Source organism: Mastigoproctus giganteus, chromosome 8 (genome assembly GCF_048544385.1).
Source record: "Mastigoproctus giganteus isolate SK-2022 chromosome 8, ASM4854438v1, whole genome shotgun sequence".
Lineage (NCBI taxonomy): Eukaryota > Metazoa > Arthropoda > Arachnida > Uropygi > Thelyphonidae > Mastigoproctus > Mastigoproctus giganteus.
In genome coordinates this window covers 222,542,448-222,570,007 of record NC_143582.1, presented here as the reverse complement: position 1 = coordinate 222,570,007, position 27,560 = coordinate 222,542,448, and the positions used below count along the sequence as shown (strand labels likewise).

The 27,560-nt window shown below is 34.4% G+C and overlaps 1 protein-coding gene across 1 annotated transcript in view; it reads right to left on the bottom strand.

Moving 5' to 3' along the window:
* Window positions 1-27,560, bottom strand: part of LOC150082356 (protein CIP2A-like) — a 105,000-nt gene that overhangs the window by 13,530 nt on the left and 63,910 nt on the right. The window contains exons 13-18 of the mRNA XM_090380494.1: window positions 24,205-24,304; window positions 19,312-19,430; window positions 17,395-17,602; window positions 13,438-13,500; window positions 6,210-6,320; window positions 2,313-2,384 (exon numbers count right to left, since the gene is read on the bottom strand). Of these exons, the coding sequence (XP_090236620.1) occupies window positions 2,313-2,384; window positions 6,210-6,320; window positions 13,438-13,500; window positions 17,395-17,602; window positions 19,312-19,430; window positions 24,205-24,304 (673 nt within the window). The remainder of the gene's footprint in view (window positions 1-2,312; window positions 2,385-6,209; window positions 6,321-13,437; window positions 13,501-17,394; window positions 17,603-19,311; window positions 19,431-24,204; window positions 24,305-27,560) is intronic.

Genomic DNA, 27,560 nt, shown 5'->3' with positions numbered 1-27,560 from the left:
TGGACAACAGATACAATAAAGAATGTGCTCGCCATGTACTGGAAAAAAAAAGAAAAAAATAGTCACAAAATTTGTCACTGTATGGCGCGTAACTATCTTAGTTACGATTATGCAAATAACTTACGTTATTGCCACAGCGCCACTACTCAGCTCTACTGTACTGTATAAAAGCAAAGCAGTCTCTTCAAAATCATAAAGTAGATGTTTGCCTGTACTACAGCAGCAATGCTAACAATGTTGCAGGAAAAGGTGCTATTAGTGAAGTTGTACTATCAGAATAGCAATAACGCAGCTGCAGCTAGCAGAGAATTCTGGCATCAGAAGGCGTGGACCTATGACTGTTTATTCTGTCTGCAAAATGATTGCAAAATTTGAAGTGACAGGACATCTTGGTGTTTAACCAGGTAGAAGTCGAAAACAAGTGGACTCCTCCTGTGTTGAAGATGTGGTCATGTCTGTCGTGGATTTATCAAGTCAATCTCCATGTGGTAGTGCAAGTGTGCCAGCTGTTTCTCGTGAAGTGGACATGCCGGATTCCACTGTAAGGCTACTTGTTGTTTGTTATTTGGTTTTTAGGAGCATTAGCAACTAAGGCCATATTGCTCCGGGGATATGCGGTGGTCATTCCCTGACCTTTCCGCATCCTCAGTATTTGGTGGGCATGGGCTCGAACCCCGGTCTAATCAAGAAGCGTGTGCTACGCACTGCTGCTCCTGCCCACCTGGCTATGGAGGCACTTGTAAGGCTAGTAACGTATCAGATGTTGCGGTACTATCCTTACAAGATGCACATGCTACAGCAGCTAAAGCACGGTGATGCAGATATTTGTTTCACATACGCACTTCAATTTCTGGCATGAACGACAGTGGATATCACTTGGCCATGGAACATCCTTTGGAGTGATGAAGTCCACTTCTGCTTAAATGGACAAGTGAATACGCACAACTGTCGCATTTTGGCAACAGAAAACCCTTGGCATTCTCCAAAAGTGACAGTGTGGTGTGGATTTGCAGCCACATTCATGATTGGGCCATTTTTTTTTGAACAGGTAACACCGACTGGATCCCGCACTTATTTGTCACTGGACAGTGATATTATAAAATGTTGGCAAATTTCGCAATACCAGAGCTGCAACAACAGTGCCTTCAGGATACCACATTCATGCAAGATGGTGCGCCACCCCACATCTACCGTTGTGTCAAAAGATTGCTAAGGCAACACTTTACAGATGAACGGATCATCAGTCGTTGTTTCCAAACATCCTGGCCGCCCTGATCACCGGACCTCACCCCCATACAGTAGATGTTTGCGACTTCTGGCTGTGGGTTTTTTTGAAGAAACAGGTGTATCGGGAAGGATGTCAAACTCTGGCAGATCTGAAAGACAGCATTAGATGTCATGTGCTGGCTATTCCAGTTGACATGTTACGTTCTGCTGTAGAAAATGCTGCTCTTCGAATGGAAACTGCTGTTGACCAAAATGGAGGACACATTGAACAATTGTAGCGCCGTTCAAGTGATTTGCATTGCCACAGCACCATATAGTGACAAATTTTGTAACTAATTTTTTTTTCCAATAAATGGCGAGTGCTTTCTTTATCGTACCTGTTGTCCAAATTACTCTTCAGCATGAGCTTTAGAACTCGCTCCAGAGCCCTCTACATAGGGATACTTTAATTTTAACAACTCTGTACTTCTTTAATAACTTTTTTTTTTTTTTTTTTTTTTTCAACAGTCTTGTTATTTAATATCCACACCTTATTTGATGAGAATACTAAATATAGTGTGAGTGTTAATTTTATCCTTTGACCATCAGTTGGATCCTAACAAAAGCCACTTTTTAAAATTTGGGAATTTAAAACTATCCCCCCATATACCTTTCCCCAACAATTTTCTTTAAATGGTTAACTGATGAAATTTTTTTTTATTCTACCCATAATTCATTCCCCCTCCTCAAACACTTTTTAGCATGGTTGGGAGGGTTGTATGAATCATGGGTAATATATCTGCACCAGTGACATATAGTTTGTCTCTTTGTACTTACATGTGATCTTTTGGAAATTTTTTTTTTCCAAGGGGAAGTTTGCCAGGAAAGGGGGGGGGTTGATATAACAGAAAAGTAAAGAAATGCATATAGCACAAGAAATTTCAAACAATAGGAAAGATGGATAAATTTTATAAATCATAATTAATAAAACACCATTTTCAATTCAACAAAAATCTAAAAATCAATTTTTTATTGTTTTTTTAGATATAATTTATTTTATTAAACAGATGCAAGAGTTAAATTACTTTCTTTAACAATTAAATTACCTTGTTTGTTTGGTCCTCTGCTGCTTCACTACGCCGTTCTGATTCTTTTAAAAGACTTCTCAACCTTAGTCCCTGAAAACAATTGACTTAAAATTTAAGAAAGAACACAAAAGAAATACAATTTATAAAGAGTGGCTTTCTTTAAAACTTCACTGGGTATTTGATTTTACAGAGAGACGGATATATCAAATTAAAAACTTCATATACTAAAGGAGAAAAAGCACTCTCTGATTTATATATATATATATATATATATATATATATATTTTTTTTTTTTTTTTAAATCACTGATATAGGTATAAACTGTTAGTTAATAAGGCCAGTAAAAATAAACTTAATATTCAGACGTTTTGTATAATTTTATAAGTGAAGAATTGACAAAATATAGTGAAATCCATATGATGAGCATTGAGAAAGGTGCACTTTCCTCTATGTGATTTAATTTTAAACAGGTTTTTAATTAATCTTATCCATTAACACAAGCAATTGAGAGTTAAGTTCTAGTATTTTAGGTTTCCAATCTTTTTACTGTCATTTCAACCTTGGAACTAAAGATTATCCATAATATTATTATAGTATTTTTGGATGCCTACACACACACAGCTTAGGTAGACTTCTTCAAAGATCATCTCCATATAGCACCTTCAAATGAAAAAGTTGAAATGGGGCAAGCAGAGATGGAAAAATGTATGGAAAAGGAAATTAAATCAAATTAAAATATACATGGAAAATTATTAAAAATAACCTAGTTCATAAATGGACCTGGATATTCCAAAACAGCAGATACTACAAAATATCAGGAATTTCAAAAAAAAAAAAAAAAAAAAAACCACCCATCGGGAAAAGAAGGGGAAATGATTGGTACTGGCATCAAATGTACTTGACACTGACAGTAACAACAAAAAATCCAACTAAGAATGAAATATACCCTTCCCCACCATGCCAAGGAAGTTTTCTGAATAACTTCACATATAAGTAATAAGTACATTCAAAAGCTGCTCTACTGGTGAGTCAGTTTTGACCAGGCCTGGGCAAACTTTTTGGCTGAAGGACCACATTAAGAATTCGAAAAGAAAGTGGGCCACACGTAAAATACTATTTTTATATATATATTATTTGTTATCATGAAGAAGAAATATAACATAAAAAAAAATTATTCTCTAACAACCAAGAATTTAATGAGATGAATGGAACTGTTTTACATCTTTTAACATTTTTTTAATTTTGGGTGTTAATTTTGTAGTTGAGATTCTTAAAACTGCTTGTAAATGTTCATCGGTGATGCTTGATCGTAAAGAATTTTTATTTAGATTCATGATGGAAAATGTTTGTTCACATATGTAGGTTGATCCAAAAATAACCAACATTTTTCGGGCAAAATCTTTAAGTTCGTCGAATTTGTCCAAATTAAGAGTATTGTAAAATTTACAGATTTCCTCACGACGGTGCAATTCCCTTAAATCGGTATCACACTGCAGATCTATAATCTGAAGTTGTAGTTCACTCGGTGCACTATCAATTTCTATTGAAAACGGGTCGCGCACTATTTCCAAACTTGTCTCAAATTTTCGGAAGTCGCCAAATCTTTGTGAAAATTCGTCATTCAAAGCGTTGATAATTTCAATATTTTTCAAATTTATTTTCTGTAATCTTCAGCAACTTCATGGTTGGAAAGTGTTCTATCTTGTTAATCAATAAATGTCGAAGGAACAACTGGAATTTTAATTGAAATCCATCCAAACTTTTTACCATATCCTTAAGGCGTATAAAATTTTCCCTTGTAACACGGTGTTGAAAGTATTTAAGTGTGTCACGATGTCCAGGGTAAATGCAAAATCACAAATCCAGTTATTATCAGTTAATTCGAGTAAGTCCATAATATTTTTCAGTTTTAAAAATAGAATGATGTCAATCTTTCAGATCCCATACTCGCCGAAGAACTTTTCCTAAGCTAAGCCATCGAATTTGGCTATGATAAGGAATATCAGTGTACTCTGATTCAATATCTTGAAAAGAAATAACTGCCAGACATCTATTAGTCCAAATTTAATAAAATTTAGAACGGCTTGACAAACCTTTGTAAAAGGCCTGAATATAAAATTTCACAAAAATCCATCTGCTGGGAATTGAGCCGTTACATTTAGTTGGAATAACAAATGGATGGACATGGTGAAAACAATAGCTGTATTATGCATGTATGTTTATGTAGCTAAAAAGATTGAAATGAAAATTACAGCACAAGGGAGTTCTTTTTCTATTTTTATATCCACAAGTGGAATATTCACAATTGGCTAGATGGTAAATGACTCCAGGTCATTTGGAACTCTGAGAAATACAATAAAATGCTGATCTGGGATGAGGAAATTCACCCCCTCCTCCACAAGAAATACCAGTGAACTATCATAATTATAATAATGTTTAGAGAAGTGCCATTTGGATATCTCACAAAGAGATATAGGTGGGATTGGGGAGAGAAGAAGAGCCTTCTAAGAGAACTGTGCTGCCCACCAGAAACTATTTCAAAAGTAGCAGGAAGTGAAGGGAACAAATATTCAGGGATTACAGCCTACTCACAACACTATACTGTGTTGAAACAAAAAGAAATGATTTTTGGAATCACTTTTCAACTGTTTATCTTTTGTTATTTTAGTTTAAAAGTCCGGTGAATTGAAAGTATGTGCTGCAAAAAAGACAAGATCTGTGTACATGGCTTGCTGAAAAGACCTTGTTTAAGCAATTCCACAAATCAATTCTTTTTATTTCAATGTCATGTTTTGTGAAAATATTGTAATCCTTGGATATTTGTTTCCTTCACTCACACACTTTTGAAATATAATTATATTCTATAAATTCAAACTTTTCACTAATTTGCTACTCCCTGTTAGTCTAAATTATTAAGGTTTAATTGTACAAATAAATGAATAAAACTATGAGCATGTGGGTGAATGCCTTGGTAGCTGAGGAACACCTACAGCATCATTTGCCCTTTGAGAGGTCACCTGAAAAGACACTGTGTATAATGAAGATTTCCAGTGCATGCCTTGATGTTTTGTTTTTCAGAATGTACACACAGTACCATGTTTCATCTCCTGCAATGACCCTGTTCAGAAGATATGGATCCATATAGAATGTTGATTAACTCCCTACTGATGTGGGCGTGTTCTGATGCTTCAAGAAGAATTACAATCTGATCTGTTGTCAAATTTCGAGGTATCACATAACCACAGGCATGATACATATTAATGTCTTTGTAAATAAAGACATTACTCTTTGGTCCTGTCAGATTATCTCTTGAACAAGATCAATTTCAATGGATCTGAGAAACACAGTCATTATACAAATGTCCTGTGACTCAACTGGTACAGTGCTACAAAAATGATTTTTTTTTTTGGATGATGCTGTATTCTTTGCTTGCATCATTATTTTGCAAATAATAACATTAAAAATGCACAGTTAATTGAGTGCTATTCAATTTAGTTGCATAACAATGAAGTTGTATACTTCTCTGGCCAGTGGCTACTGAAGAGTATAAAAGAAAACATTAAAAGCTGCCCTGACTTTTCCTTGTATAGATCATAATTGTCAAAGTACACTTGTTAGTTTTAATTGTAGTATGGCAAGTACAAATTACTAAATAAGATCAAGCAGAGAAAATTAGCATTATTCACACATTTAAATACAAACCATAAAATTACATTAAAACTACCTCTTTAAAATAATCCAAACAGTTTCCTGCTCATATGAAAGGGAAGTGCAGGACCATCTGGCTTAACAGACGCATCTAATCGGTTTTCATTTAAGATGTATTTTTTAAATAGAAGCAGGAAAGAAATATGGAAAGGTTATTGTCAAGGTTATTAATTTAGGATTCACTAGCAAAATAATTAGACTGAATACCTCTGCTTCTTGCTGGACTTGTCGACACTTGTACTGACTAATAAGACGGTCAGCTTGTTGTAATGCTGCTGATTTGGCTTCCACAAGATCTTGAAGCTGTTGTTCTTTAACCTATACATCAGCAACTGATATTTTTAGAACCATTTCTTGATTTAAAAAATTTCTATTGCAAATCATACTTAATCTATTTATTTACAACTTTTATGCACAACAGGAAAAACTATTACCATACACAAATGAGAGATAAATACAGTTGTTAAAGAGGTGGCATACAAACTTGCAAAAAAAAAAGAAAAAAAAAATCATTTAAAATAATTAGAGGTGAATACAGTGTTTCGCACAAATGAGTGCCCTATTATAAATATTTATTAAACCTTTTATTTTTAATAAAGGATCAAGACATAATATTGGTGGATAAACATTTTAACAAAGTATCATGACATAACATTGGTGGATAAACATTTTAATAAAGAATCATACATAATATTGGTGTATTGGTGGATTAATGCGCAGTTCAGTTGGCATACTTCCCTTTGCAAATGAAGTGAAATTGTGCACTTCAGTCTGATATTTAAATATGGGTGATTATAAATAACAAAACAGTCTTACTATGTCACCCAGCTCAGTTGTATATGGATGCTAAACAAGTCTGGCAAGAAAACCCATAATTTGTATCCTTTTAACCTTATTATAGAGAAAAGCCTGCTTCAGTTGGTGTTGTGAACATGTCAACTGGACCAAGAAGCAGTGGTCTTATGTGATGAGCCTACATACTGAAATCTTGACCTATTCAGATTCATTGTAAATTGTGTTGGATTGCCCAATTTTTGACTTCATTTATAACAAGGCAAGAATGTCAAGAAGTAGACTGTAGATATTCAGATTTCAAGAACTGGACTGATGATAATGTGGCTGCTACAAAAGATGTAATGTGATAGCCTGTGCAGCTATAATGTGCATTGCATGAATGCAACTTTGCAACTTTGAGAAAAGATGCTTGCTACTATGAAATATAGGGAAGAAATATTTGGACTTATATCAGAATTTTTAGGTGTGCAACAGATAACTAAGTTCTTTCTAATGGAGAAAAATTCTTTCCCCTCATGAATTCAATGATTACCTAGACTACAGCAAATCATAATTTTTGGAGAGTGATGAAACAGCTCAACAAACTTAGTAGTTGAGCCGTCTCATTGCCCTTCTTATCCCTTCATTTGGATTTAACCATTGTATTTAGCATTAGTAGATGCATATGATGCAAGAAAGCAAGCTTATGCAGCATCAGCAAAAAAACAAACAAACTGCTCCCATTTCACCCCTCCTTTCGTTCCAAATACCTGTCCAGCTCAGCCATAAATTTAATTAGACTATCAACTTCCACAACAAAGGATGGAAGTCTGTTCCACCAACCAACTACCCACTGGCTAAAGGCAAACTTCTGCACATCTATCTTACAACTGTCTTTCCTCAATTTGAATTTATGCCCTCTCAGGTGATTATTCTGAGCAAGAGGAAGAATCCCATCAGCATTGAGCATGCTCAAACCATTCACAGCCTTATACATCTCAATCAGATCATCTCACAGGTGCCTAGCCTCCAGACACTGTAATTTGCAAAATTTAAGCCTTTAGTTGTAAGAGCAGCCCTTTGTTCCATTCACTAATCTTGTTGCCCTTCTCTGTACTCGTTCCAACAGCTCTACATCCTTCTTAAAATGAGGCCTCCAGACGTGTATACAGTACTCAAGGTGTGGCCTGACCATTGCCTTATACAAAGGAATAATTACCTCCTTATCCCTGCTAGAAACATTCCTGTATATCATTGACAAGACGCTATGAGCTACTCTTGCAGACCATCTGCACTGCTCAGAAAACTTCATATCTGCCTGCACAATTACCCCCAGGTCCTTTTCATTCTCCACCACTGTCAGTGTAGTACCACACAGTTGATACATCAATCTGGGGTTACTGCTTCCCATATGTAGTACTTTACATTTGTCAATGTTAAACTTTATTTGCCCCCTCTCAGCCCATCTGCTCAACTTTTCTACATCCTGTTGCAGCAGCTTACTGTCATTAGTGTCCTTAACAACCCTGCCAACCTTCGTATCGTCTGCAAACTTGGACATTAAGCTTGATATACCATCATCAATATCATTTATAAATACAGAAAACAACAATGGACCCAACACAGAACCCTGAGGGACTACACTAATAACATTAGCCCACAATGAGCAGTCCATTGATTACCACTCTGTCTTCTCCCACTCAACCATCCCTTTATCCATAGCAGCAATTTGCCTCCAATGCCACACTGCTCCAATTTGTTCAGCAGTCTTCCATGTGCAACAGTATCAAAAGCCTTTCTAAGATCATCCAAATATATGATATCAAAGCTGTTTCCTGCATCCAGTTCCTTTGTGACCACATCATAGTATACAATCAAATTGGTCAGATAAGACTTTCCCTTAACAAAACCATGCTGTGTCCAAGCTATAACTAAAGTCTTGTCTAGATGATCCTGCAGTGCTTCTTTAACCAGTGCCGCCATTAATTTTCCTGGAACAGAAGTTAAACTAACGGGTCTATAATTACTTGTGTTGCCCTTTGATCCTCCTTTGTGAATTGGGGTCACATTTGCACATCTCCAGTCCATGGGTACCTTCCTGAGTCCAAAGAAGCTCTCATAATTATGGTTAAGGGTTTGCTTACTTCCTTTGCTGGAAGCTTACTACCTTTAATATAACTGGATATATCCCATCCACTGCTGGTGCCTTTTTTTATGTTTATCTTCAACAATTTCTCCTCCACTTTCCTCTCAGTTATTACAAAATCATCTAGCTGACTGCTACAGTTTAACTCACCTCTGGCATTACCCTCCCCGAATAATTCCTCATGGGTGAATGTAGATGCAAAATACTCATTTAGTTTGTTAGCCAACTGGGCAGGATCATCAACAGTTGAACCATCAATATCCCGTGAACCAATCTGATTCACCCCTTTCCTTCTAGAGTTTACATAGGTAAAGAACTCTTTGTTATTTTTCTTTGCATCCTTTGCCAAGGATTTCTCATAATCTGCCTTTGCCTGCCTAATCTCCTTTGTGACTTGGTTACAGACCAGCTTATATCTATCATAAGCTTCCATGTCCCCCATTAATTTATATGTATCCCATGCATTTTTCTTCTCTGCCATATGTCTCATTAGTTCATCCATTTAGGTCTAAACTTTGAACAATATTTCTTAGTTGGTATGTAAAGCCTAGTAGCTTCCAAGATTAATTCTTTGAATGCTTCCCATTTTGAATTTGCTGTTGGCAACATTATCAGTTGGTCCCAATGTATAGAATTTAAATATTGTCTCAGACCATCGTAGTCGCCTTTATGAAAGCAAAAACCCTTCCCTTTACCCCTGATGGTAGTTACCTCTTTGAGTAAATCCCACTTCAGTACACTGTGATCACTTTATCTGCAGATTCTTAACGCATGAAGAATCACTACTGATAATCAAATCAAGGGTATTACTCCCTCTAGTTGCCTCCCGATATGCTGATGTAGAAAACAATCATCCAATAAATCCACAAAAGCCTTGCTAGTGTGTGAGACCAACTCACAAATTCCAGTCAATATCTGGGAAATTAAAATCCCCAACTATAAGACTCTGATTTACTGGCCCACTCCATTTCCCTGTACAGTTCCTTATTATACTTATCATAGTCATTAGGCCTATAACACACTCCTACTCTCAATTTTGATCTCCCAATGCTTATATCACACCAAACTGACTCGACTGCACTGTCCAGCGATGTTGACTGGCTTCACTTCCTTGGATTTTATGTGTTTCTTAACTAATAGTATAACCCCTCCTCCCTTCCTATCCAGTCTATCCATATTGTACTCCCCAAATTCCAGTTCTGCATTCCTTATATCTGCGTGACACCACGTCTCTGACATCACAACAATTCTGCCTTTGATGTTTTGAGCAATACCTCAAATTCATCAAATTTATTTACCAAACTCCTAGCATTGATGTACAAGCAAGTATACATGCACCTGTTCCTATTCTTAGCTACTCTGACACAACCCATGTGTTTACTTGTACCGCAATGACTCCCAGCAGTCTCTGAAATATCCTGCATCTTGTTTTCCAGGCTGCTGTCATTCCAATAGAAGCAGTGCAAGAATCACTTTCACCTCTGCCAGTGGCTACTGTTAATCTGTTAGTCATTGTATCCCCCCAAGCTAGCAGTTTTCCAACCCACCTAATACTGCCTCAATAGCATCATAAAATATTCGTGTTAATTGAATACTATAAGGGAATTACTTGAGAACAGATATCCAGAGTGGTCTGCATTATTGTTCTTCACAGAACCAGCTTCTCCGCACTTTGAAACTATATGAAATACAGGTTGAAGATCAAGAAGACAGAAAACACTTGTTAATAGTGAACTTGAATTTGGGTGACTACATAATTTTCAGGAAATACACATGAAAGAAAGTTGTTCCAAAGGAAAAAAGTAGTAACAAATGCAGTAGAAACAATGTCTGTGTCATAGGAAGGGGAATGAATTTGTAAGTGAAGAATCGTTAATTAAGCTGACTGCCCCCTTTTTGGCAGCATCCACAAATTTAAGAGTAGTTTTGGGCACTCAACTGCAGATATTCGTCAAATAAAATAAATAATAATAAAATACATCTGCTACAGAATTTGGATGTTTTTCGCTGCCATTTTTATATTTTTAAATTTTTAAATAAAATCCAATATAAAATATAATTTAAAGAAAAACATCAAAACAAAAGAAACAATAAAATTACAAAACTTGTATTCTAAATAAAGTGGAATTTGACTGCAAGCAGGTTTCAAAGACCATGATTTTGCATTTCTAATTCTAATGTGTATCATCAAATTAATGATGATTGATCTAAGCATGGGAAAGATAAACATTAATAACACTGTATATATATATACTGTTTTCCAATTATTTCTAATTGAGTTGCCCCTAATCCCACATTAGTGGGATGGTTTAAAAATGAACACAGAAGAGTTACAGCAACAGTTACAGCTCTGTGCTTACTTATTTATTTTGTATCATCCCTCCCCTAGTCATGAAGATGGGGGGCATAATCTATGAGAATTACTGGAAAAATCACTGCCATTTGAGTGGATGCCACTCAATCCACTCATTTTCCCTGGCCTTATGGCTAAAAGGTATAATAGGTGCAGGCAGTGATGTCTTTCACTACATCGAACCCATAAGATCAAAAATGCCAGCAGACTTCTGAAAAAAAAAAGTTATTTTATTCTGTTACCATTCAGATTGCACATAAGAGATGCAACAAAAAGAATAGTTGCAGAATTAAATATGGGTTAGGTGTAATTCCAGGAGGCTTAGCCAACTTCAGTCATTGTATATCTCAATTAACAATCCCCTTTAAAGTATTCATGCATGAGGAGTGGACGAAATGGATGGAGATGCCAAACGAAGAAAATCATTTCTCAAGTGTAAGAATGAGTGTAAAATAAGTGGGAGTTAGAAAGTGTGACAGTTGCCGCATCTTTCAAGAAATGTGAAATCAGCAATGACAAGGGCAACACTAGTGATACTCTACACTGACATTTTGTTTCATAATCAGTTGTGAATGTGTTTCAAATATATGCAATAAAATGCTTTTTCCCCAAAATTTTCCTTATAACATGGTTACTTCTTATAATCTGTGCATCTTGTCATCCAGGAAATATGGTATTTATCATTCAGTGTTATCTTTAATCCTAGCTCAACATTCCAATTTCTATTTACATGGCTCTGATGCTTATCTTTCAGCCAATAATTCTACTACTCGCAGTAAAAAATTTTTCTTCAATTTTGCAGGATCATTATGTCATCTCATTAAATTGAAATATAACTTTCTCATCCTTAGATTTCAAAAGATAACTACTAAATTTAAATTTAGGGTTAACAAATGCATGACTACACTCTTTCCCGTTCTCTTACCATTTTTGTTATACAGTAAAAACCTAAATCCAGCCTCACACAAATCAAATTTTTGCTGATTGCTTATACATATATAACTATGCATGTATCTTGTCATAAAAATGTCAAGGAAATACTGTTTCTTTGAAATTTACGCTATACTTATCACATTTCATTATATTTGTTATTCAGAGTTTTAAATAATGCAATACCAATGTAGTTGTGAATGCAGAACAATGCACTATTTCCATTATAGAAAATGCATTTTATTTCTTTTGTACTATAGGAAGACCTTAATTTATAAACACAATTTTGGAATACATTATGTTCCAAAATTTGGATTATAATAATAATACTTATTTTTATTATTATTTTATCAATTATTACTTTTTTTAATAGTAATTGATAAAATTCAATAAGAAATGCATAGTACATCAGAGCCATGAAAGTTATTAAGGACTTCAAAATGACAATTAATTTATGGCATGGGAAAGATAAGAGATTGTCTATTGCTACTCAAGAGCAAGATTAGTAACTGACTGAAAATTAGCAGTGGAGAACTTGTAGTTTCTCAGTCCTGTGGATCTTACCCAAAGTATTAGGCTGATATAATGTGTTCACTAAACAACACAAGTATAATTTCTTGTCACAACCGACAAACTATTAGAAACTTCGTTAAAATAAAATAAAGTAAATTAGATATAATATGAAATATACATAAATAAAACATTAAATCAGATATAAAACAAGATAAAAGCATTAAACATAAAGGAATAAAATATTAGCTTTCAGAGAGAGGTGTCCCTTCATCATTTGAAACAAGTTCAAAGAGAACTTGAAACAAGTCCAAAAAGAGCTGGTGATCCAAACAATACACAAATGAGAAACATATACAATAGATTTATTAAAATTATTAAAATGTTTTCAGATTACTACAGTGAATTGTGAATGTTAGACCTGTATAGGAGAATATTTGTAACTGGTATCTCCTCACACTCATATATAGTAGATAATTGGATTTTATTGGTCTCTGTAATCACTGTATTGCCTTTTCACAGATATCACTCCACATTACTGACCAAAATCAGCCAAAAAATCAATATCACAATAACTGTGACTTTTGGAATACAGTAATTACTATATTCCTGAAATTCTGGGCTGGCAGGCTAATTACTAAACATATACTATTAAGATAGTTATTAAAAGAATAAAACTTAATAATATATTAGAAACTGAAATTAAATCACCAGTAACTTACACCTAGAGCTGCAATTTTATGTTCATACATATCCATGATTTCTGAGGACTTCAATTCCTTAATCTGAAAAATTATACATATTTAAAAATTACAAAGGATTTAAGAACTAATTTTGTAGAAAAACTGTTTCAGATGTACACTTTAATTTTTTTTTTCACAATATTTTAATAAGCATTGGGAAAACAACATCAAACACAGATAAAACTATTTACAATATGGATAAGTGAAAATCAAGCATTCAGGTTCTACAAAAGAAAATAGAAAAAAAAATTAAATGTAATTTAAATGTAAAAGATTTATCTTCATTTTTTTTTTTTTGCAACTTTTCAATAACTTGTTTGCTCATCAGTTCAATAACATCATCTCATCGTACAAACTGTTATAGCCAGTGTGGGTTTGTCACTATGATATGCAGTCTTATGGCAGTAGTTAAGGATTCCCTTATAACCTGTGTTTTGTCTCCATGAGCATCACTACATAGCCAGTTGTGTGTTGTTTGCATGGCTTGCTTCTTAACAAACAAGTGAGCAGCTATCACCAGGAAGGTTGTTGTCTGATTCCCATCCTTTCTATGAGTAGATGGACCATCTACTAGTAAATAAAGCTTGATTGCAGGCTTCTTTCCACTACTTTAGAGTCTTGGACGGTAAGTACTTGATAGTTTTGGCCAAAAAAGACAAGGGTGAAAGCAGAAGGGTGGCAGCAGTATAGATGAAAGATACAAGTAGAAAGCAGAAGACTACCACAATGGAAATGGAGATCCTGTTTATATCACTTAGTTTATTTCATTTGCCCAATCACACTAAGATGAGCGGAAAAGGAAGGCATGAAACATTTAGGGAAGAGAGCAAGTAAGACCCCCCCCGTTGCCGAGAAAAACAAAGGAAGTCAGAGTATGCAGTTGGTAGACCTTATTTACTCAGTAATAGTCACTCTCTCATCTATCAGATGTATAGATGGTAATTTTTAGTGCTTTTAATCTAGTATATTTTAAATATTTAATATTAGTATTTGTAGTGGTAAATGATACAAGGAAGCAAGCTTATAAAACAAAAAAAAAAAAACAACAACACTTCTTTCAACATCACCTGTCCATCCCCTCTAATAATTTGTCTAATAAATTTATTCAAACTAATCACTTCCAACAAAACCAGATGGCATCCTTCCTCAATTTAAATTTAGCCCCAATTTATATATGTTGTCTGAGCAAGCATAAGGATCCCATCACAATTTTGCCTACTCATTCAAAGCCTTAAACACTATAATCAGATCTCCTTGCAAGTCTAATTTCCAGGGTGCTACAATTTGCAGCTGATGTCCTACTTGGGAAGGATACCCTTCAATAGTCTCTTTTTGCACTCATTCCAACAAGTCCAGATCCTTCCTAAAATGAAACTTCCAGATAAATTATATATCTAAATTTCCACTCTTATACCATGTGGAGTTTTAATATATTTAATATTAGATAGCTTAATATTAGATTTAATAGTTTTAATATTAGATATTAAAACTTCCAGACCTATATGCAGTACTCAAGATGTGGCCAAACCTTGCCTTATACAGTGATATAATAAAAACCTTTTTATCTCTGCTGCAAGTTCTGACTCACCAATTAGACTCCAAAAAAAAAAAAAAATAAATAATAATAAAAATAAATAATAGAAATAAAATACACTTCAAATAAATTTTTAACTGAATTTGGATATCAAAAAATTTAGGCTATTCTTAAATCTCCCACAATGGTTTTCAGTAAAGAAAAGTTGTTGATTACTTGAGATGCTCCATAAGCTGATGAGAGTGTTATGGTTATCACCAGAGTTTACGAATGTATGAATTTATTTAAGAATGTATATAAATAAACAGATGTATCATAATCCATGAGCTATGTGCATGTTTCGGATTTCTTTGGTCCCGGTATATTGGCTACAATAAACAGTTATGACAGAGTTGTAAATGCATCTGGCTGCAGATGGCTGTACTGAGTATTAAAAGAAAATTATTTGTTAAACATAGAGCACCAATTGTATAACTTCTGGTCTAGGTGGCCATTCCATTCCATTTCCATTTATTAACACACACAGTTTACATATGGTCATATATATACAAAACTTACATAGATTTATATACAATTATATATACATTTCCATTCACATCATTCAGGGCATGTGTACTTGTGTGTGTGTTTGTATGTGTGTACATGTATCATGGTGGCTCCAAGGCAATAGCCCATCTCTACCTTTGTTCTCTTTGATGGCGTAGAAACTCTAGGCCACTTTGCCACCAGGGAGCAGCCAACACCTGGGCAGCTGCTGCCTGGTGCCCATCCCCAGGCACGATGAAACTGCCTGGGTATACTATCTTATATTTGCTTATGTGCACAAAATCATGCACCCACCGGAGTTAGTGCAATACTGGTGGGTGGGTCTAGGTGACCAGAAGATTTTTTTTTTTTTTTAAATTTTCATTCAAAACTTTAAATTGACACCTCAGATGTTACAGAAACCACAGACTGAGCCAGTCATTAAAAAAAATAATTAAAAAATTTATGACCACTGATTTAGATAAAGGTTGCAAAAGTTTAAAGAGAACTTTTATGGAAGTTCTAAAGGAAGCATGCAAGAAGATCTGTAGACAGGAAATTAAAACACCATGGTGTACCCAAGAAGTTAGAGAAAATAAAAAATATTTTAAGAAAATTTTTGACAAATGAAGCTTACAAGTCTAAGTCTTTACTAGAATATAAAAAAAGTGTAAGAATACAAAGATATGTGTCGAAAGTGGCTAAAATAGAATATTGGGATGATTTGGCATATGGAAAACAAGTATCAGGAAACCAGAAAAAGTTTTGGCTTTTAGTTAAAAGTATCACAATTTGGGGGAAGGGGGAATATCAAAGCTAAAATAATCAAAAGTGAGGTGAGGTGAGGTGGGGTGAGAATATTTTAGAAATATTGAGTAAATGCTTTGAATTGTTAAATGAAGGAGAAGAATACATCACTGGAGAAGAGGAAAATAGTGAAATGGAGGAATGCTATCTCAGTTGTTGAAGTAGAACAGGCCCCATGGAAAATATCAAATATCATAGAAAAACGGCAGATGTAGATGAAATACTGCATACAGGTTGGTTTGAAAACATCACTTTAGGAAGGACACAGATCCATTGAAAAGGCAAAACAGAGCACCAAGATTAGTTGAGGGGCAACAAAGAAATATTCTTATCAGGAAAGACTGGTTGTAAATGCCAAAGAAATGTTAAAATTGTGATGGAGCCATAGCCTTATAGTATAGTCATTTATGAATATTTCTTAGTAATATTTTATTTTGTTCTAGTAGTTAGTTTCCTTATGCAGTCAAACTTTTTTTTTTTGAGTCAGTAATTCCACAGTTACTGTGTTTGAATCAGGACTGATCAGTCACTACATAACACATGATAAAAATTAAAAAGTTAGCTAATACACAATATTTTTTATTTATTATTATTATTATTATTTTTTTGTAGAAATAACTAGGGATATAAGACATTGGCATGTTATGCCGCTAAATTGTTTATTCTAGTTAGCCAAAAATTAAATGATTTTTGGTGTGCCTGTTTTAATTGATGAAAAACTAGTTTGTGTGCAGAAAAACTGTGCAACCTTCACAAACACCAACCATCGTGGCCATGGTGTTAAAAAAGAAGCCCATAAAAGTTCTCACCAAGATTTTAACACATGGTGTGGAAGGGCAGTGATCATACCTACACAGTAAAGGTTTAGTACACAATAAAAAGTAGTCATATCTTATTTTCTGCCATCTATTCAGGAGGTAAATCAATTTTAGGAATTAGTTTAAAATTAGGAAGAAACTTATAAATCACAAAATAATAATATTCTGCCTTATTATTGTGTTATATCAGTCTTCAAAGCATAAAATAAAATATAAACATTATTAAGTTGATTAAACATTTATGAAACTTACATCCAATCCACTTTCTATCCTCTGTATCAATGTTTGAACATTTCTATCAACAGACTGTCTTCTGTTATATATGCTAGAGTCAGATGAAGAAGATAATGGAGTACCTGTATAATCTACTGAATGATTAGGTATAGCAGAATCTGAGAATGCATGTGATTTTTGGTATTGCTGTCGATTTGAATTGGTGGCCACAAGACTTTTTCCCAATCTGTAAGAAGGCAATTTTTTGGGTTAAAAAAAAAAAATCATTTGAAAATGATCAGTATCAATGAAATCCACTTAAATTCCTTAACCATCTATAGCAGAGGCTGTCTTCAACCTCTGGCCATCTTTGATATTATCAATGGTCAAGAGATGTACAAAAATTAAATATGTTTTGTTTGTTGCAACAAATATTACCCCTGGCCTTGTGGCTCTGAAGGGAAATACTGTTACCTCCTATGCATTATTAGATACAATAATCTCTCTCAAGTGCCCATTTAAATACACCTAATGTGTTCATTGTGCTTCAGACTTAATGAGGTTCAGCTCCCCCTCTCCCATCCTCAGTATTACAGTTAACATGCCATGAGATGCCACCACTTAATACCCCACTAGAGGATACCATGCCCTCTAAGATCTCTGATCTAAAGGATTAGCTATTTAGAATAAAAAAATCATAAATATAAGAAAATATTTTAACAATGAACATTTTGAATTTACTTTATTTCAACTGTACTAGACTGAAATCTCATATTTTCTATTTTTTTTTTAAACAAAATATCTTCATTAACTTGTCAAATATTATTGTATATAAAAAAATAAACAAATAATCATAAATTAACTTGTGTGTGTGTTCACAACTAATCTCTCACATTAAAAAGATCTTAGATGTTTACTTTATACTACCACACCATACCCAGTTGTTCTCAACTGACATACCATGAGCTTTTAGCCAAGGTGAGATTATGAAGAGAAGAATAATATTTAGTAATTAAATCTTGATAAATTACTATTTGAAACTTGGAAACAGAAATTAGTAAGAACAGTGATGGCAATTACTATTCTACAGTTGTTACAATTGTTACTATTCTAGTGTTATAACAGTGGCAATGAGGCACCTCACTCCATTCCTTGCTGCAAATGAATTTATCCAGACTGTCTTTGTGGACAAAGTCAACCATAAATAGTGAATATCTACTTTTGTGTATATGAAAAATTATGAAGAAACTTAAGTATTGTTCAAATTATTAATAAAATTTTTACTAATTTTAATTTTTTGCCTCTATGCCATGCAAACTATTATATTTTGGCTCCAAACATCTATTGCAGGTATAGTCACAAGTGAGAGTGCAATAGCATGCATTCTTTGAGTGGACCAGGATTCAAGCACATGACTGCTAAATACGATTAATGTTTGCATTGATAATTTATTGTAAACTACAATGACCTGGTGGTTGTGCTGGAGTATAAAAAAGAACAAATTTTTTTAACCCATGGCTTAGTGCCATGAAGGGTTTTGTAAAGTCTGGGTACCTGCATGCATCTTTGCACCTTACAATAAAGATCATATTTATTAAATTATACCAAATTTTGCCTTAGTAGTCAAAACATTAACTTTTTGAACAACCCTCATTTTTTATTAAAAAAAAAAAAAAACCAAGGATAATACAATGCATTAGAAATTTGACTAAATGATTCAATTAAACAAGTCTTTTTTGTAGTGCTGTCATATTCAATGGTAGCCTCTACAAAGCAGTTATATTGAATAATCAAAAAGAACTTTTACTGTGGGTGCAACCTCAAGGCAATTTTGTAAAGCATCAATTACACAGTGAATGTTTATTTATAATCAAATTTTATTATTATTCTGACAACCTGCTTTTGTATAAATATACTACAAAATAAAAAGACTAATTATCATGATGCAAAACTTACAAAATGCGTGAAAATCCAGGGTAGTCTGACACTAGAGAAATTATTTTTAGTCCTCTCTGTACAAATTCTGGTATTATAGATACTAAAGCAAAGGCAAGGAATGGCTGGATCCTATCATCCTGAAAGAAACAACAAATTAAAAAAAATTATTTTAGCTGAATGAAAAGAAATGAAGACAGTTCCTCTATTTACTCCTGATGAGAATTCAAAAACAGGTGAGACATGTCAGCATAAGCACAGGCAAGGCAAAAACTTCCTTTTTTGGAAAGATGACTAGCTAAGTTAATAAATTTTCAAAACTTCATATGCTAAGTGTTCAATGTATGGTTTCATTGCTATAGCTTTCATTCCAACCAACTGATAGAAAAAGCTTAATGATTTCTGACTAATTTTAATATAAAAGAATGTCAAAAACAGTTATTACTAAGCAAATCACTGATTTACTGTTAAAGTAATATATACAAATCCCAGTTAAGAAAACAGAGATTCTAAATTCCAGTTAAGAAAACAGAGATTCTATTCTACTGTTCTGTATTTTTTATTTTTTTTTTGATTGAGCGATACTTAATGAGAAAACATTTTGATGTTGCTCGAGTGGCATAGTGTGTAGGTAAATATATTAAAAAGAGGAATGAAGCACTTTTAGCTTATGTAAGATCTATATATCAATGGCAATTTTAACAAATATAAATTCAAACTGTTTATCCACATTGGAAATTATATATGGGATGGAAATCAGATGTTTCATGGTATATTTTTACCACTTTGGGTGAACTTTGAAGATTTCAACGATCATTGTAATTTGTCTCTTTAAAAACAAAAATCCTTTCCCTTTCCTTTGACAAAAAGGAGGATTTTTATTTCTTTAAATAGATCCCATATTAATACACTATGATCACTTCTTTCTAGTAGTTTATTTATTTGAAAATTCTCAGTATACGAGAGTGGCACCAAATGGAAATTTTAACAAATATGCTACAACAGATTATGAAAAGTCCTTGGCTAAAAATGCAAAGAACAATAACAAAGTATTTTTTTGCTCATGACAGCAGTAAAAGCAAAGAAATTAACAATATACCATTGATGTAAAGGTCTACTTTACATCTATAGTAACAGTACTGATGACTGGTTGCTGATAAGCTGAATAAATATTTTTCATCCATATTCACATTGTGAGGAAGTTTTTAAACTTGAGGATACTGGTTATCTAGCTAATGCTAATTGAATGATTTTATGATAATTGAAAAGGTATGCTGTTATTTAGTTATAGTTTAAACATTTTTCACTCAGCAGAAGACAAACGGCAGAGAAGCACACTTCAAAAAGAAGTGTGGTGTGAAATACCATATCAATTAAGATAAACTGCTAGCTTGGGGGGAGACAAAGACCAATAGATTGACAGTAGCCACTGGCAGAGGTGAAAGAGATTCTTGCACTGCTTCTATTAGAATGAGCAGAAGCCTGAAAAACAAGATGCATGGTATTTCAGAGACTGCTGGGAGCCATTGTGGTACAAGTAAACACATGGGTTGTGTTAGGGTAGCTAAGAATAGAAACAGGTGCAGGTATACTTGCGTGTACACCAATGCTAGGAGTTTAGTAAATAAATTTGATGAATTTGAGGTATTGCTCAAAACATCGAAGGCAGATATTGTTGGGATATCAGAGACGTGGTGTCACACAGATATAAAGGATGCGGAACTGCAATTTGGGGAGTACAACGTCTACAGAAAGGATAGACAGGATAGGAAGGGGGGAGGTGTTATGCTATTAGTTAAGAAACACATAAAAACCAAGGAAGTGAAGCCAGTCGACATCGCTGGACAGTGCAGTGTGGAGTCAGTTTGGTGTGACATAAACATTGGGAGATCAAAATTGAGAGTAGGAGTGTGCTATAGGGCTAATGACTCTGATGAGTATAATAAGGAACTGTACAGGGAAATAGAATGGGCCAGTAAATCAGAGTGTCTTATAATGGGAGATTTTAATTTCCCAGATATTGACTGGAATTTGGGGACTGGATACTCACACACTAGCAGGGCTTTTGTGGATTTATTGGATGATTGTTTTCTACATCAGCATGTTCGGGAGGCAACTAGAGGGAGCAATACTCTTGATTTGATTATCAGCAGTGATTCTTCATGCATTAAGAATCTGCAGATAAATGAACCACTAGGTGGCAGTGATCACAGTGTGCTGAAGTGGGATTTACTCAAAGAGGTAACTACCATTAGGGGCAAAGGGAAGGGTTATTGCTTCCGTAAAGGCGACTACGATGGACTGAGACAGTATTTAAATTCTATACAGTGGGACCAACTGATGATGTTACCAACAGCAAATTCAAAATGGGAAGCATTCAAAGAACTTATCTTGGAAGCTACTAGGCTTTACATACCAACTAAGAAATATTGTTCAAGGTTTAGGCCAAAATGGATGTCAGATGAACTAATGAGGCATATGGCAGAGAAGAAAAATGCATGGGATACTTACAAATTAACACATGACACAGAAGCCTATGATAGATACAAGTTGATATGCAACCAAGTTACAAAGGAGGTTAGGCAGGCGAAGGCAGATTACGAGAAATCCTTGGCAAGGGATGCAAAGAAAAACAGCAAAGAGTTCTTTACTTATGTAAACTCTAGAAGGAGAGGGATGAATCAGATTGGTCCTCTTGATATTGATGGGTCAAGTGTTGATGATCCTGCTCAGGTAGCTAACAAACTAAATGAATATTTTGCATCGACATTCACACATGAGGAGTTATTCAGCGAGGGGAATGCCAGAGGTGTATTCAACTCTAGCAGTAAGTTACAGAATCTTGAAATAACTGGGAGTAAAGTGGAGGAGAAACTGTTGAAGATAAACACAAGAAAGGCACCCGGGGTGGATGGGATCTATCCAGTTATATTAAAGGAGGCAGCAAAGGAAGTAAGCAAACCCTTAGCCATAATTATGAGAGCTTCCTTGGACTCAGGGGAGGTACCCATAGACTGGAAATGTGCAAATGTGACCCCAATTCACAAAGGAGGATCAAAGGCTGACACAAGTAATTATAGACCTGTGAGCTTAACTTCTGTTCCAGGAAAATTAATGGAGGCACTGGTTAAAGAAGCACTGCAGGATCATTTAGACAAGACTTCAGTTATAGCTCAGACACAGCATGGTTTTGTTAAGGGGAAGTCTTGCCTGACCAACTTGATTGGATACTATGATGCAGTCACAAAAGAACTGGATGCAGGGAATAACTTTGATATTATATACTTGGATCTTAGAAAGGCTTTTGATACTGTTGCACATGGAAGACTGCTACACAAATTGGAGCAGTGTGACATTGGAGGCAAATTACTGCTATGGATAAAGGGGTGGTTGAGGGGGAGAAGACAGAGAGTGGTAATCAATGGACACTGCTCATCGTGGACTGATGTTATTAGTGGAGTCCCTCAGGGCTCAGTGTTGGGTCCATTATTGTTTTCTGTATTTATAAATGATATTGATGATGGTATATCGGGATTAATGTCCAAGTTTGCAGACGATACAAAGGTTGGCAGGGTTGTCAAGGACACTACTGACACTATGCTGCTGCAACAGGATCTGGAAAGGTTGAGCAGATGGGCTGAGAGGTGGCAAATGAAGTTTAACATTGACAAATGTAAAGTACTACACATGGGAAACAGCAACCCCAGAGCAACGTATCAACTCTGTGGTACAACACTGACAGTGGTAGAGAATGAAAGGGACTTGGGGGTGGTTGTGCAGGCAGATATGAAGTTCTCTGAGCAGTGCAGACGGGCTGCAAGAGTAGCTCATGGAGTATTGTCAATGATATACAGGAATTTTTCCAGCAGGGATAAGGAGGTGATTATTCCATTGTATAAGGCGATGGTCAGGCCACACCTAGAGTACTGTATACAGGTCTGGAGGCCTCATTTCAAGAAGGATGTAGAGCTGCTGGAACGAGTACAGAGAAGGGCAACAAGATTAGTGAATGGAACAAAGGGGTGCTCTTACGAAGAACGGCTTAAGTTTTGCAAATTACAGTGTCTGGAGACTAGGCACCAGCGAGGTGATCTGATAGAGGTGTATAAAGCCTTGAATGGTTTAAGCATGCTCAATGCTGATGGGATTCTTCCTCTAGCTCAGAATAATCACCTGAGAGGGCATAAATTCAAATTGAGGAAAGACAGATGTAGGATAGACGTGCGGAAATTTGCCTTTAGCCAGCGGGTGGTTGGTTGGTGGAACAGACTTCCATCCCTTGTGGTGGAGGCTGATAGCCTAAATAAGTTTAAGGCTCAGCTGGACAGGTATTTTGAACGAACGGAGGGGTGAAGTGGAAGTGTTTTTTTTTTTTTTTTTTTGGCTGATGCTGCATAAGCTTGCTTTCTTGCATCAAATGCCTCTACTAATGCTAATGCTAATGCTAATTAAAGTAAATACATGCCAAAGTTCTAAAATTCAAATCTATCTGGTATTATTTGGATGAAATATGGGTGACAAAGCTCACCAATCTCAGTCTGTGGGCAAGATCTGTTCACAGTTCATGTGTTGTATGTTAGTGGACTGTGCCATTAAAGAAACATTTTTAAACAACCAATGCACAGTATGTATTTACATATGCAACAATGCATGATGATGTAAACAAAAAATTTAATTTTTGTTGACATCAACCTTTATCTTGAATGAAATAGTCTGAATATTAATTTCATCTAAGACTGGCATAAAAAGATTTAATACACAGCAATGGTTAATATGAATAAAATTTTTACCTTTTGCTAAATGAGATGATTTGACAAAGATTTAAGGACAAAATACAATTTTACAGTTCAGTGAAAAAAATTGCATTTCCATTTAAAAAAAAAAAAGAAAAAAAAACAAGAATTTCATACTTACCATAAAAATCTGCTGAAGTTTTACATCTACTTCAGGTATTACATCTTTCATTTGTATCATAAATTCCAAAACTAGGAGTAGAAGATTAACACCACAGCCACTGAGAAATAAAAAAATTAAACAGTTAGTAATCACATAAAATTTTGTAATGTCAGAAGTCACACGGGCATCTGGTAGGCCCCTAAGTTGATAGCTTAGAGAAAAAAAAGGCATTTACGAATGTCCTGCATTGATTCACTCCCCGTTGTTAACAATTATATTGATGCTATAATGTTAGAATATCTTATTCAAAATGGTAATGATCATTGTTTTAAAATTTTTTTTTCTAACAGAACTTTAAAAAAAAAAAACTTTTAATTTTTGTACATTAAATTTAGTGCTTATATCTTAGCAAGTATTTACCAAAAGATTTCTGTTTGAATTGTTTTTATCTGGTCAAATATATATTGAGAATTATTTTGAAGACTAAATGCACAAGACAATAATGCATTATGGGTAAACTATGGTGGGTAAAAACATTTTACCCACCATTGTTTACCCATAAATTTAACTACATAAGTAGTGTAACGGCATCGTTTGATTTTATCTCATATTGTGGATACCTTCACGAGATACCAGGTATTGCACTACTTCAAATAAGTAATGCTTCTCTAGTAGAGGAGACTACTGTTATTTATTCTCAGTGGGCACCACCACCCAGACGTCTTTCGGAGCTTGTTGGCTCACTCATTGGTGGGCAGGCAAGTACCCTAATAATGCAGACATGCCATCACAGTTGCGAAGTTAATTCCACAATATGAGAGATACTAAATGGTGAAGTTAATGATAATACTTTGAAGACTAAATGCACAAGGCATTATACATTATGGGTTAAAATTAACTATATAATATCAGTGTAAATACACCATAGTTTACCCATAAATTTAACTACATAAGTAGTGTAACAGCACTGTTTGATTTTATCTCATATTGTGGCTACCTTCACAACGAGATACCAGGTATTGCACTACTTTAATTTATTAGGTTAAATTTATGGGTAAACTATGGTGTATTTACACCGATATTATATAATTGAAGAATTATGTATTAATTATATAATTTTCATCTTAGGTAAAAGAGAGTTGGTAATCAGTTAGTTGGATTACATTTCATAAAGTTATTGTTTGTGAGGATCTGATAAATTTTCAAAATTCAAAGTTTACAGCAGTGGCACATTCATATTTGCAATTTTTTTTTCTTTTTTGAGTTGGGGGCACACTAATCATATGAAGACTATCATAAATATAAATACTGTGGTCATAATGGCAATAGCTACTATTAAAAAAATCATTAGCTAACGTAAATTAAAAGGCTTTTTTGACACTAGCAAAAAAAAAAAAAATAAAAATAAATAAATAAAGTATCTATGTGATTCCTTCTTCATGTAAATCAGTGGTTCCCAATCTTTTGTCATTCAAGTCACACTTTAAGTTAAAAGACGAATAATAACAGCACATCGAAATAGTGATTGCCATCGAACTCAATGGAATTTTTCGTAATCTCAGGGCACTTGAAAAGGGTCACAGCATACCAAGGCACACCGGTTGGGAACCACTGATGTAGATACTGATCTATCTGACTTTTGAATTTCTTCAAGCAATCAGGCTTAAAAGAGTCGTTAATTACTGGAATAAGCTTCCCCTATTTCCATGGAGGCAACTTATTCCAATTATTGGAATAAGTTGCCTCCATGGGAATAGGCTCTTCCATATTTTACATCTATGACTCCTTGTTAATTAATTAATTTCTGACAATATACAGGTACTCATAGCGTACTAGCAACAGAGATTTTTTATTTTATTAATGAGAAGCTGTAGACCTGTAAGTTTGACTTTTCTGTCAGGGAAGAATATGGAGTTTTTAGTTAAATATGTAATACAGGATCAAATGGACAGGAATGGAATTATAAAGGAATCACAGGATTTTTTAGGGGCAGATGAAGTCTGGCTAATATAATTAGCTACTATGAAAATATCACTAAACCACTGGATGCAAAGAATACTTTTGATATCATTTGATACATTTCACATGTACATATGCATATGCTAAACTAACTTAACAAACCCAATAGTTTAGTTTAGTTAGTTTAGGTTCTGCAAAGTTATTGTTTACACAGTGATCTGTTACTTTACTCCTAAAATCAAAAAAAGCTCACAGCACTGGAATTTATGAACATTTCTCATTGAATCATTCTCTTCCCCCCAAACCAGAATTGTATAAACATTCTAATACCAAAACTCATACTGGCAATAGTTATTTTAAAAAAGACAAGTAGGCATAATGACAGCTAATTGAAACTGCTAGATTTCTCTGCAAATATTAACAGACATGGTCAATGGGTCGTATTCAGTTTTCATAGGGGTGGCCATAATTCAGTGATCACTCAGTGTATATATTTATATATTTTCTTTATTGGAACATTACTTTTCCACAGTATTTAAATTATTTAGAGGTTTGCCTAATCATTTAATTTCAAGTTTATCATCATATAATAGTATCAAAAAGATTTTTATTTTAATGAATGAATTATCTTATTCTATATAAAAAAAAAAAAAAAGAAAAAAAAAGCACATCAGAGAAAGAAAGTGGAGTCAGTACTGCTCTGGCACATTCACTTATCCAGTAGAGAAGAATTTCAAAGCATCACGATGCACATGTGGCACTTGAGAATCATTTGCTATATGAATGGGTTTCAAAAAAAGTTTGTGGTCTTAGTGTGAAAGGGTAGTGGCACAGTGTTAAAAATTTCTGTAATAAATGTATAACATTTCAAACAGTACCCCACCAAACTTCATGCAGTTTCAATAATGTATTTTTTTTAATTACAGGTTCTGAAGCCAATCAAATGTGAATGAGGAAAGATGGAAAAAAAATCAGTCACTGTACAGTCATCCAATACTTGGGATAAGGGGACCAATGCCAAAAAAAAATTTGAGGATATGGTTATAATAGTGGGGGAGGGGGGTGTCCATTCCTATTCCATGGTTCATACGGAAGCGTTCTACGTACTATATTGAGGTAAACTCCTCTTATTATTTGCAAATATTAATATCAACGTAGAACGTATTAAGTATTACAGCTCTGATTCATACTATCTAATGGTTAAGTAGAGTATGGAAGATGACACACTGCGGAAGACCTGCAATGTCCAGCACTCCAGATTTTTTTGACAGTGGACGATCTCATGATGAGTGATCAATGAGAGACAGTTTGGTATAATTACAGTGTTTTAGGCATCTCATCTGAATGCATGCAAAACATAATAACAGAAAGTTCTCACTGTGAAAACGGTGTCAGCACGATGGGTATCAAAGTTA